At 40.8% G+C, this 13,698-nt stretch overlaps 1 protein-coding gene across 1 annotated transcript in view; it reads left to right on the forward strand.

The window, feature by feature from the left end:
• The window catches only part of LOC109630372 (kinase non-catalytic C-lobe domain-containing protein 1), a 41,430-nt gene that overhangs the window by 25,075 nt on the left and 2,657 nt on the right, over window positions 1-13,698 (forward strand). The window contains exons 17-30 of the mRNA XM_020088550.2: window positions 1,325-1,584; window positions 2,554-2,912; window positions 3,833-3,926; window positions 4,018-4,115; window positions 4,218-4,402; window positions 6,437-6,547; window positions 7,004-7,151; window positions 7,408-7,563; window positions 7,829-8,029; window positions 8,158-8,240; window positions 9,845-9,998; window positions 11,568-11,690; window positions 11,990-12,049; window positions 12,470-12,627. Coding sequence (XP_019944109.2) covers window positions 1,325-1,584; window positions 2,554-2,912; window positions 3,833-3,926; window positions 4,018-4,115; window positions 4,218-4,402; window positions 6,437-6,547; window positions 7,004-7,151; window positions 7,408-7,563; window positions 7,829-8,029; window positions 8,158-8,240; window positions 9,845-9,998; window positions 11,568-11,690; window positions 11,990-12,049; window positions 12,470-12,627 — 2,190 coding nt within the window. The remainder of the gene's footprint in view (window positions 1-1,324; window positions 1,585-2,553; window positions 2,913-3,832; window positions 3,927-4,017; window positions 4,116-4,217; window positions 4,403-6,436; window positions 6,548-7,003; window positions 7,152-7,407; window positions 7,564-7,828; window positions 8,030-8,157; window positions 8,241-9,844; window positions 9,999-11,567; window positions 11,691-11,989; window positions 12,050-12,469; window positions 12,628-13,698) is intronic.

Genomic DNA, 13,698 nt, shown 5'->3' on the forward strand with positions numbered 1-13,698 from the left:
TTAGATAAGAAAAGATCAGATAAGATGTGCATATATTAATTTTAGAGGAGATTCAAAATTGACACTTCAGCACAAAAGAGCTGCACAAGGGGGGAAATGTAGTAAACATAAATAAGAAACAGAATCTAAAATAAATAAGGTCAAAATACAAATAATGTATACAATAATATAGAGGTCCTTCTCAGATGTGGGTTAGGGGTGGACTTGGTAAGTAAAAAAAATAATATTTGCAAATTGGTAAATCACTCTGAGCACAGTTCAGGTTGTATTTATTTAAATACGTCAGAGGGTGAGTTTCCTGGTGAATCAAATCACCACAACCAGTCACAGCATTTGGATTTAAAGAGATTAGAAGTGAAAAGTGAAAATATTTGATTAAATTGAGGATAGATATTTTGTGTTGTGCCGTGTAAACACTGAGGTTACCCAGCGGGGCCCTGCTCTGATCAGATTTTTAATTTATTCTCATGTGGGTTGTGAAGAACAGACACACAGAATAATCCAAGTAAACATGACCTGCACGCTCACAATGCCCATACACAGTGTTTAAATGAGAATTTATTCAACGTGCACTTCATACGTAAACTTCAGTCGGCAGCATAAATGGTCCCCATGGGAACGGCCGTGTTTGTTAGTGCTGCGGAGAACGTCTGGATACACTGAAGATTCATGCAAAGCCTCATCTGCATAGTAACTGATAAGTGGCACTGGGAGTATATGAATGAATACATGAGTGAAGGCAACGAATTCCACGCTTTGCTCTTGTCTCTCTTCATTTGTATGTGAGCTGGAGACGAGCCGAGGGTCGAGCCTGCCAATTCTCCCAGACATCTTTTTCATCAAGCCGTTGCCATGCTCTCATGCTCAGGGCACCGTGCTGAGAGACCCCATCTTAATCTGCTGTGGTAGTGAAACACTTTGCAGGGAGAGAGAGATAGACACTGTTTTCCTGTGGCTGGGGGCTCGCTCACAGGGCTCAGCTGTAGAGGGTTGTTATTTTTTGGGAGGTTGGGGGGGGGTTCCGACTCCAGACAGGGGGGAGAGGCAGGACTGGATCCTCTGAATTGAAACATTATCCATTCTAACGCTTACACAGATTGGAGTGAACGTTGCTTTGTCTCAGGGTGCAGTTAAACTTTATGGATCAATGGGTGTGTGATCTGCAAGATGTGTTATGTGATGTCAAGTGTTTTGTATTTTCTCCAAATATAGAAATGTACATACTAAAATGAATAATGTTGGTTTAATTCTTTCAATAGGTTCTGACTGTCATTAGCTTTGAACAGTATGCTTTTTTTTTTCTCACCTAATGCACCCCATACAGCGGCTCTAATGAGCATCCTCCATCAAAGGCTGTGAAAAGGGCAGCCCGCACTCCACCATTGATTGCATCTGTGTGGAGAGGAAAAAGAGAAGTTTGCTTGTACGGCCATCTTGATCTAAATGGAAACATTCACACCTCCAGTCCCGCTACTGTGGATTCTATAGAAGAGACCGTGGCCCAGTCCTGTCATGAAGAACACGAGAGTGCACATAGAGATGTTGAAGTAAGATCGGAGCAAAGTCAACAGTGCATTAGTCAAGGTAGGAGACCGACTTTCATGTTGATCCATGTTTCTAAATATCTTGCTCATAGGGTTTGGTTTCTGATGACTGGTTCAATTTCAGCTCAGTTCCAAATTTGTAAAATACAAATCTGTCATCGTCAGAATCTAAAGAAATCATATAAAACCTTCAATTTCCATATTTCAATGTTCTCAAGCAAAATATAGTGTCGGAGCAATGTGAAATCTTTTTAAATAATTTTGTTAAAAACAAATATGATGAAATATACTGTTGAATAATATTATTGTTTTTACAGCATTGAAAAGTAAAGTATTCCTCTCTGAACTGTAGTACAGTATCATAGAATATAATATTAAGTATATTATTGTATAAAATACAAAAAAGTGAGAATACTTTCTTTGTAGGAATTGTCTCCCTATGTAAGATATCTTGAATAGATTCATAAAGAGGAATTAGTAGATCCTATTTGATAATTGTTTTCAATATGAAAAACACTGTTGAGCACCAGCACCAGACACTGATTAAAGTCATGGGAGCTGTGAGCAGCTGCTGGATGCTGTTCTTAAGATTTTGGAGTTTGTTTGGATATGTATTTTTTTTCTCTCCTCGTTCCAGAAGCTCATTCCTGACCAATGATATTCACACACACTCACAAGCTCTTGCGTACGCATTTTTGGTTCTATTAATATGCGTGAGACATGGGGTCTTGGTTACAAACAGGCTCTTGCAAGATACTTGAGATAAAAAGATGGTGATATGACGGGTTGAACTGCCTTTAAGCTCATCTGTTCAACAGTGGACTCATTGTGCAGCCACAACAGGGTGAGCACTAACTACCCCCAGCATCTCCCTCTGATCTCTCCCTCTGTTTTCTGCTCAAATCCAGTTTGTTTTGTTGTTTTGTTGCTCTCCATGTGATTCAGTCCTCTCTCTCTTTTGCCTCTTTCTCCCTCCCTCTCTTTCTTTCTCTGCTGCCCCTGTCTACAGGCGCGAGCACGGACGGTTCAGACGCTGGGGTCATGGAGGGAGGAGATCATTCAGTGGGGGGCAGCGATGAAAGCCCCTCTGAAGCCGAGTTTCTGTCAGCGAGAGAGGATGGGCTGCTGGGAGCCCTCGATGATGAGCAGATGAGCCCCGACTGCTTGGAGGACATGGAGGACAGCGACTCCCTGGTGTCAGAGCAGCTCCTCTTGCCTGGATCCAAAGCAGGAGGAGCGGGCCTCAGCTTGAGCCCGGCCTGGTCCTTGGCCTTTTTTGGAGAAGACAGTTTTAGTCCAGAGGTGATGCAGTATGCAGTGAATCTGGGACAGCACACAGGATCGCCATGTCTGGATGTGAAGACACAGGTGAGTGAACCTGTGACGCTGAACGCCAGTGAGTCATGTGTGACCTTTACTCTGTGTTTGAACAGACTGCGCCAAGCCCATGATTTATTTATCAGATTCTATTACACTGACACAATGTATTTTATATGTTCTGCATGTTGCAGTGATGGGTTGTGTGTAGAGTTTTGTTTTTTAATGAAAATGCTGCTATTGTATGAGGTGTGACGACCCCCTCCACCCCCCAGCCCCCACCCCCACCATCAGCTCCCTCCTTGTCACTGTCTTTCGAGCCGGGCTGTGACAGAGGTTTTGATGTTTTTAATCAAAAAGACGGAACGTGTTTTTATTATTGTCAACTCAACTTACAAAGGAACTATCAATATGTTTGTTTCTTTATGCATCCAAGTGCTTGTTCCATGCAGTTTAGCTTGACAGCCTGTCACTAGGTTGAGATTTATGAATAAGTCCAGGAACTATTTTCTTAACTGTGATGAAGTGGGGCATGGTCAGGCTTTGGGGTAAATAGGACAAGAACATGCGGGGGGCTTTGGGATAATTGGCATATTATTCTCTCTAAACTGGATCTGAATATTAATATGTTGAACTTAGCCCATGGCAAAGGAAGTTATTATCATTTCCAAAAGAATATTAATGAAGAGTCTTTGTGTTTGCACACTTTGAAGGCACCACTGCTCCTTCAGAAGGTTTGTGCAGCAACTAAAAGCACACCTTTTAAGAGCTGTGCGACTTCTCGCTCAGTTCACTTCAAAAGAGCCAATTCGTTCTTTTGCCACAATGAACAGAGGAGAAAAGGGAAAATAAAGACTGCCCCCCCCACACACACACACACACTGGAAACACCTGAAGGCTTCTCTTAGTGAAAAGCCATATGCTGTTATTTTAAGGCCATCGTGTGATTTTGTGCGTTTCCCTTTGAACAGGAACTGCAGCAGCAGCTGATAATTGAAACAAGGAACTTGAAGAAAACTAGAAATTTCTACCAGAAACTCATTCTACAAGAGAGAAAAAATAAAGGTTGGTTGCCCATTTCCTAACACTGCTGGTGTAAGAAAGTGTCATGCTTAGCTTCCTGTAAGATCTATAAAGCTGTGTATGTATCACACAGGCTCTGGGAGCAAATTGATGCTTTCCAAACTCAAGTCCCAGCTTGAGGAACTTAGATCCAAAGTGGTCTTCTTGGACTGTGTGAAGAAATACCTTCAGGTACTGGCAAAGCACTACAATACTCCACACTGCTGTTTCCTCATGGACGCCCTAACAATTTAACTCTTCTTACCTTTGATATGATTTCCTTTATTTCTGCAGATTCTCAGTGTGGAGCAGTGGGGTTTGGAGGTATCATTATTACCCTCTTTGGCTGTCTCAGGATCTGGCTCCTTGGACCTCCAGTCCTCTGAGGACCCCTCTTTTCTGCACTTTGGTACCAGCAAAGGAAAGAGAACTCTGCAGGCTGGCTCTCCTCTGGGCCTCATGGCTTACCTCTACACCAGGTATTATTAATGAGGGTGTACATTTGAAATGTGTAAGCTATCGCCTCTTGAGCCACGGAGTTGTACGACTTGTGATGATGTTTCAAAGGGCTGGGCAGCCCCTGTGATCCAAGTTCTGTGCTCAATTATTTACCTTCCCTGCTGTGGTTCATGTGTCCAACAAAGGGATTTCACAAGTCAGAAATTCACAAGATTACACCGAGACACTGAAGATCTGTAACTGTTTGTACAACAGACACATTTTTCCAAAATGGTATTTACAGCTGGTGTCATGAAAGTCCTAGTTTATAGTATTGCTGTGATGTTCATGTCCCCAGAGGATGAATCCTACTGATTATGGTATAGTGCTACCAGCAGGTCAAAATCTTACTCTGTATTGTATTGTGCTGTATTTGTTTGTTCAGGGACTATGTTTCCCTGTGGATTAATACGCATATGTGAGTATTTACAGCTGCGGGATGATGTAGTACAGTTTGTGGGATTGACTTAAAATAGTCAGTGGACAACAGTGGAGCTCTGTGGCTCAGAGGAATAGATAAAGATACAGGTAATATACAGTATAATAATCAGATCATGCTGGTTTTGGTCTTTTCCAAGGATTTGTTTATATTTATGTTGCTCTCTTTCGTGCTACTCTATTTTTAGATTTTTTTTCAACACCGGTGACATTACAAATTGTCTCAATTTAACTGTGATATGTAAACAATGTCCCCGCTGTTCTGAGCTTTAACGTTATAGAATTTGCTTTCTGTGTTGCTTTGGGAAACATGAAGAAAAACAAAGTCATAATCCATGCATTTTATCCTGAGTTTCCATTGCCTTGAGCCAAAGCTGTTTTTCACTGAAGACATTGCTATGACTTGTTTTCAGTTCATGTCCTTGAAGGGTGGCTTAGTCACTACATTGAAATCTTAGTCAAACTACACAAACAGATATATAAAGAACAAGATGAGGGTGTAATTTAAACCTCAACTATTGAGGTGGGAGAAACTTGGTGTTGATCAAAATGAGTTGCCTTCAGTTTTTACCATGCGCTTACAGCATCTTAAGGAGTGAGCAAAAGCGTTGTTCCTCTATCACTGAAATGATACATGATTAGGGCTGTGTGATAGGATCGTTCTTATATCTAGATGAGATCATTTCATATCCAGATAACAATACATATCTTATTATTTATTCTGCCTTGTAAATTGCACTGTTTTCTGGTCTGTATTAGATTTGTCATACCTGAACCTCATGATGGAAGTAAATGTACCTTTAGGCACAAGGTACCACATTTTGTCTTGGCAGGTCAGAGTCCTTCTCCCTTTTTAGAACTGCTCCCATGCTCAGTCTCATGTGTGTTTGTGTTGCCTTCATGAAAACCTCCTGCCTGCACCTGTGCAAAATCACAAAGTGCTGTCCAGATGACAAGAGTGTAATTTGTGGCACAACAATATAAATGTTAGAGACTAATATGATAATGAGCATTAGACATGTTTCTATTACCACACAATATGTTATGGTGCCATCACACAGGCCTATAGAAAATCATTTCGTTAGTGCATCAACACTAATGCACATTACCATTCACCCGCCAACACTTCTGAAACCAAAATTACACCCTTCAACATGGAGGATTTTCATGAATTCCTATTTGTCTGCCAGCTCACATGAGAGCCACCACCAACAGTGCTTTGATTTGGGAGAACGCTGTATGACGCCACTGTTTCCTCTCAGTGAAAAGAAGCATTTAAAGTGATCCAGGGCCCCTGGAAAAGCTTCTTTTTTTAAAAATGTTGTGGCCATAGAGAAGTGGGAGGCAGAGCCCGGGTGAAACAAAGAACATATGGAGAGGGACTACATCTCCCACATGGTCTGAGAGGGCTTGAAGGGAGGAGTGGAAAATGATGCTGCTGATAATTTGGTTAACCAGGATTAGGAACTGGTTAGAAAAATACGATCACGTGTCTCCACATGTTATTGGACTACAGTTACGCAACTACTCTGCACCATTATACAATCAGGTTCATGAAATTATTATTTCCATCACAGAAACGCTGCAGTGGAGGGCTACATCCAGCAGTTCTTTTATACCTATCGAGTCTTCTGCACTCCTGAGCAGATGCTTCAGTTCATAATGGATAAATTCATCAGTGCTGCAAGGTACAGTATATCTGCTACTTATTTTGACATAAACAAAAAGCATAGTGCAGTGGCACAGGCTACAGCATGCAAATAACCTATGTCCAATATAATTTATGTGTCGGGTGACTATATTTGCTCATGGACATTTACTCTTGTGAGTACTTACAGCAGCAGGTTGACATACAAGCCGCTTTGTGTGTTTTTAAATTTGTTTGGAAAACAATGGAGCTCTGTGGCAGAGAGGTAAGAAAGATACAGTGTATCAGCTAATACGGATTTTGGCCTTTTCACGGGTCTCTTTCAAATACACATATGTTTCAGTCTCTCTGTTGCAACCATTTTTGAACCATTCATGTGGTCGATACATTTTGCTCTGGTACAAGGTACACTTTATTTGGTAGCTTATTATTCACTCAATAAAAATAAAACCCTGTCTTCAAATTGCATGATGATCAAATTTGATTTTTATTCCAGAGAAGCTCCAGACATGTCAGCAGAGAGTGAAAAGGTCTTCCATCGCAGCTTGGACCTGCTCCAGTTCTGGATAACGGACTGTCAACAGGTGGACTTCACACCAAAGTCCAGCCTAGTGGATATATTAGAAACCTTCCTTGATACTGAGGTACATAACCTCCTGCCGACTGTAATACTACTACTTATATTATAATGACAGGGCTGTGACATACAGTAGTTTTACCCTACAATATGTATTAAAGGACAATCAGACAATGTGCATGTCTTTGCCACTTGAAGGTGATGCATTGACCACATCAGCATGTTTTGGTGGCGGTTTATTTGTTTTTGTCATGTTTCTTTTGTCTCTTTAGTAACCACACACTGTTTATATTTTGTATTTGGTTTATTTTCTGTTTCCACAGGTAATTCCTGTTGACAGCCGGGGGCAGGACCTTCTTGCTGCTCTCCACACTCCACCAGGTGCAAATTGGAGCTATGGAAGGAGAAGTCTCATCAGCATTGAGGAGGATGATGACTCTGTTTGCTTACATTCATCTACTGAGGATCTCAGCAGAAAGGTCACTAGCGATCATTGACACGTTTTTGTTTGGTTCAAGTTCAAGTCTGCATATTTTGAAAAATATGTCAGAGATTTATTAACTATATTCAAGTGTGTTTATTTTAGATCTGAAATTATTAAAACAAACTAAAACTAATTTCTCAGTGCTTATAAAAAAACAGTGCCTTCATGAAATACTGCAACCTAGATTGTCATTGCATAAACATCTACATAGTTCTGAAAATGCCTCCCCAAATTTCAAAGTCTCTTTCTGAACTTTTCAGTGGAGGATCTCAAGAGTGGTGGAGCCCTCTGCATCCGTGCCCAAAGAGAAGACCTTCTCCATTGCTGCAGCTTTGCCTATGCCTTTCTATGGCACCCTCATGGACAGTCCGTCCTGCCTGCACAGTGAGGAGCGACTCCCGTTCAGCCAGAACGATTACAGTGCAGTGCACGTAGCCCAGCAGCTCACCCTCCTGCAGCAGGTACACAGTACAATCCTCCGTGCATTCATGCTGTTGTCTCTTAAAACCACTAGAGGGAGACATTTCTCTATGAATGCATAGTGATGCCCTGATTAATCAACTTGGGGTTTAACTGTTTTTAAATGCAGGAAATATTCCAAGGATGTCATCCAGTCCACTTTCTCAACTCTAGAGTCCACGGAATCAGAGACAACGTGGTGATCCCGAACAAGTGGGTGTAATATTTTGCTTTAAACTATGTCTACTGACTTCTCAGTTGATACAGATACACCACATTAAGTTGCTCAGTTACCAGATGCATCACCTCCAGAGCAGCGCTCTCCACTATAGATCACAAGTCTGTGGTGTTCTGATGTATGTGGTAGAAAACACTGTCTGATATGTTGATCCAAAATCTCCCACAGGAGTTCAGTTGAGATCTGGTTGACTGTGAGGGCCGCAGCAATTCTCCTCTTTAAAATAATCATCAAACAGCCAACAGCCCCTCTTGACCTGTATGAAATAAAGACCTGTATAAAAGAAAAAAGAAAAGACATCTATAAAATATATTTCTTCTCTACTTGTGTTCTTTTTTCAAAATGACAAAGTCCACTTTTAATAGTATATTACATTGTTGTATTCTCCTTTTGAACAGTATGTCTGATCATACATAATATACACATGTATATACGTGCAGCAGCAAATAATGACCCAAGGGCAAATCTGTCCCTCACACACTTCCATAGCTTGAGGTGGCCTGATTGACTGTAACATATTTGTGTGGTTCACAAACCAAACATCTGTGTAGTGATGGAAACAGGGTCCTGTTTACAATTTTGGTTTAATTTTCTTTGCTTTTACCGGGATAATCTAATAAGTCTCAACAACAACGGCACCATTCATTCTGCCACAAACAGGCCATTGTGTATTGGGTGTATCCTCTTCATCTCTAGTCTCATACTGCAACACAGAACTTAATGTGGTGTGTAAATCATTTTGTATCTGTTGTTCACACTAGTTGCCCAATCCTATAATGAGTCAATACACTTTACATAAGCATGTGTGAGCCTGAATAAAATAAATCATTATGGATGCATAGATTAATGGACCTAGAACTGGGGCTTGCCTCACAATGGGTGATAAAGAGACACAGAGAGCCCTGAATGACGCCATCTGATAGGTCAAATTAATTTTCTCGTCAACTGAGTAAAACACTGTGATGGACATCGTCATAGGCTCAAAATAGAACGCTTGTTTGCAGCAGTGTTGGTCTTTAAATCATTGACTACTTTTATAAATGCTGTGCAATGAGAAAAAAAACACATTTGTTTCATACAATCTCAAGACATTTTGATAAAGCAGTTTCATTCTGAATTGAATTAAATAAAAAAATATACCAAAGGCCTGTTTCCTCTGCTGGCAAGATGGCCAATGCTGAAAGAAATAGTTCATGGCTAAAGCCAATTGCTGACCCCTGATGTATTTGTACAGTATATGTATTCATGTGTACTGAAATGTATATATATTATGAAATCTCTTTCATTGACAGTATGTTGCTAAGCATGTAACATCCATCACATCTAATGGTTACACATAGCTTGGTTTATGTGGCCAACAATTCATCAGCCATTCATATATGAATGTGAAAACATGCACACCTCACTTTTCAGAATCTGCCACCCCGCAGACATTTGGCATGTTTCTTGATAAATGAATATATTTATGACATTATTAAATGTCCTTGCAATACATTTTCTGACAATAATCCAGTTATTCTTGTTTATGTATTAATTTCCCGCAATGAATTTCCCTACATTGCCTTTTTCTCCCCATTAGGAATGTGTCACAGCACATCCCGCCAGCAGAGGGCAGCAGTCCTCATGTCTGTGAGGGGACACCCTCGGACAGTCACCTGCAGCAGCTGCTCACTTATGCTGAAACCGTCACAAACTGGATCTCCTCTGAAATCGTTATCTGTGACTCCACCAAGGTGAGAGGACACATACCAGAACACATGGGACTGACAGGAGACAGGGAAAAAGAGCATGGCAGCTGTCACTGTCTGAGCTTTGTGATCTCATCGGACACGGATTCTGTCAGTCACAGATTTCCCCATATGTGTCTTCTGATTCTTCTCTGTATCGGGTTTGAAACCTGAAACAGTTTCTCATTCAGTGGCTTCGTAAGCTGTCGTTTGAGAATTTCAATGAAAAATAATTTATTAGTTGGGATGAACGACATTTTTCAAGAGAGCTGTTTACTAAGCCAAGCCAAGGTCCGTTTGATTAAGGACAGGGGATGTTGCACCTTGTTAAGCCCTATGAGACGTGGGATTGATGTGATTGTGAATATGGGCTATTCAAATAAAATTTGATTGATTGATAGGCCGACGGGTCGACTCGGTTATTAGACCTAATGTTAAACAGACCCTGAACCTGTGGTTATAAAATGGGAACTGCCCAGAACATGATTGAGTGAATAAATGTGGATCCAACCCACACAGGTCTCAGGGTCCAAGGTTGGGGTGGACCTGTGAAGATTTCTAACGGGTACAGACACGTCTGAAAGGTTCCAGCTACTTGGGAGACTATAATGTAGTTGCCAAACTCTTCATTAGCTGGCTAAGCACTTCCACCACAGAAAAGGACTCATCATCTAGGTCTAAGTCTTGTCTATTGCTTTCCCTAGTAAACTTCTTGCAGTTTTAAAATTCCATTTCCATACAGCTTTGTTTCGATGACGACTTCTCAGGGGACTTAAAATATTGGTTGTGTTAAAACTTGCAGTCTTTTCCCCGCAGCTCAGAATTCAGTACAGTGCTTTGCTGCCACCCATTGGTGTAGTACCATCAATGCAATTATCTGTTCTATTTATCATAAATATATTTTACCCCTCATCAGCCTCAATAGTTATAGTACGTCCCTAATTATTAGTTTAACTGCTATTGTTGCTTCTGTCCTTTAGCCACTTCCGTATACTTTCATGTAGACGATCCATTCAGTCTTCAAAATGTTCAGTTCACTTCATCGACATTTCTCATACTGACGTGACTCACATTCTCTAACTGACGCTGCAGCTCTTAGTGCACTTGATTGGTTTCTGCCACTTCAGCTCAAATTTCTGTTCAGCTTCAGTTAAACTTTCATTACATTTGAGTTGACCTTTCACCTCTTTCTCTTCTGAAAGCTTTTCAGTCATCTTTCATTCTGCAAGCCACAATTAAACTTCTTTAATCGCTTACACATGAAAGTAGAACCTCAGAATCCTTCCAGCCATTTCAACCAACCTCTCCACGCATTTGCACCAGAGTTGAAACTCAAAATCTCCTTCATATAATTTAGCCTTTTCTAATTTAAATGAAAAAATAATCTGCAGTTGCAGTAATGCAAAACACTCCACAATGCACCATTACCATCAACTGTAACTGCTTTTCCTGTGGACTTACTTCATTATGCAACCTACCCTAGTCCCAAGAAAAGCATTAAAATATAAAGAGCCACTTTGCCATTTTCATTTTGCCTTGTTTGGCATCTTTGCTCAGTTTTTCTCTTCTTCACAGACACAAATTGCTTTGGTGACCAAGTATCTATGGATTGGAAAACACTGCTACGAATCGAGGAACTTTGCCACAGCCATGCAGGTCCTCGGAGGTCTGGAGAACGTGATTGTCGGGCAATTACCAGTAAGGCTGCGTCTCTATAATTACCCCCCAAAACTGATTCTGAGTTTGAGTATTAAGTCAGATGCCCTCGAGCTAAATGTTTTCTTCAGCTGTGATGGAACTGAATTGGTGTTTAATTGGTTTCGCAAATGAGGAATCAGCATTAATGCATTTAAATAGGATGAAGAAAGAGTGGAGGAATGTGGCCAATGAATGGGAGTAATTAAAAAAAACTCACAATGCAACAGTGGTGTTGCTGCAGTTTAATTCATCTTCATTTTGGAACTGCTAAATACAACTTCCACATCTCTTGCCAACAGGCTTGGAAGCATCTGTCGTCCAAGGTGTTGGAGATACTGGAGGAGCTGCGAGCTGTACAGGTGTGTGTGCGTAGGTGTGTTTGTGCAACTGCACACTCGTGTTTGTAACCGAAGGCTGGTCACATATTGTGAAACTGGGCTTCAGGGCAAACAAACCAACAACAAAACAACTCTCGAGCACCTTGCCTGTGTGCTGAGGACCAGCAGCTGGTTCTCCTTCTGAAAGTGAGACCCAAAAAACCTGATGCATCAGTCAACATGCAGCAGATTTTTCTTCATGTCTAATAAAAACAAATGTTATAAAATGTAAAGAGGTTAAATGTGTTGAAGAGCCTCACAGAGCCTCATTTATATTCCATCGTGACGGATATTGTTATTACAGCATCACACACTTTTGGCCAAATTGGAATTTTTCATTTTTTTCTGTTCCATTAAAAACTAATTCATTTATCATGAGGATTAACTGCTCCCTCCCCTCAGGTGTTTCTGAAGAGTGACGACCTGTGTCTGATGAGTGGGGAACACTTGAGGACGAGGCCCACCCTGCCGCCGGCACATATCCTGGCCATGCACGTCCAGCAGCTGGAGATTGGAGCCTTCACACTCACTACTGGAGCCTACAAGTGGACCAAGCTCAGGTGAGGAAAGATCCAGACCCTTTTTAGATCTGTGATAAGGTGCTGTTGACCCGATGTGGCCAATTTTTTATCTGTTCTATTTCCGCTTTTATTTCTCTCATTGTATTATTGACTATTGTAAACAGAAGCGGTTCTCACAGGGGACTTTAAATTCACCGTCCACATCGACTTTATATGTTCATATATCTCATGACCATGTCTACAGCACATAACCTCTGATGTGGCTCTAGAGAAATGGTTATATACTTTCACATACAAATTGCTAATAGCTGATTTACAAATTCATTATTATGAATCTGTCATTTTTCTATGTTTTACTAAACTGGCTGATTTTTGCTTTGCTTTGCTTTGTTGGTCCACAGTTCCAATTATATTAATTTGAATACATAAATATGAAATTTCTCATTTTGAATATGTAATAGTTGATATTAGCTGTTTGCCAATTCAGGAGCCACTCTCTTTGGAGGATGTGGTCTATGTGGACCATGACAGTTGTGTCCTTCCTGGGTAGGGGCAGCTTGTCCTGCCCTTGTCACTGTCGCTTAGCAACAGAGCTGCAGATGGACATGAAGATAAAGTTTTAATGGCCCTTTTTTTTGTAATTTGTACTCTGAGATATTCAGTGAGTTGAGACTTGATACTTATATTTACAAGCATTGAACATTTTGGTCTTATCTCTTGCCACCGCCATTATTTCCTTGAAAACAGTTTGACACCGAAGTGCATTGAATCTTGGGATATGTTAGCCTGAGAAGGATCCACATGTTTGAGCCCTCGTTGCTCAGGAGGAAAGGATCTATTTGTTGGCTGCATTCAACGGAGACATTGAAATGGAACAGCCTAGTCACACTAGTGTGAAGCATTCAGTCTTCAAATGCAGCCTCTGAAGGAGACAACCCCTGAATTGAGAGACACCAATAACAAAATAGTCAGCCATGTTAAATGTAGGAAAGAGCTTTGTCTTTACTGGTTTGATTTTCAACAAAAAGTTCAATAAACTGAATATAAAATGATGCACACAGCTTTTTTAAATGAATCTGATAACTATCCTAGTGACAGTAAACAGCCTGT

This window comes from Paralichthys olivaceus, chromosome 14 (genome assembly GCF_024713975.1).
Source record: "Paralichthys olivaceus isolate ysfri-2021 chromosome 14, ASM2471397v2, whole genome shotgun sequence".
Taxonomy (NCBI): domain Eukaryota; kingdom Metazoa; phylum Chordata; class Actinopteri; order Pleuronectiformes; family Paralichthyidae; genus Paralichthys; species Paralichthys olivaceus.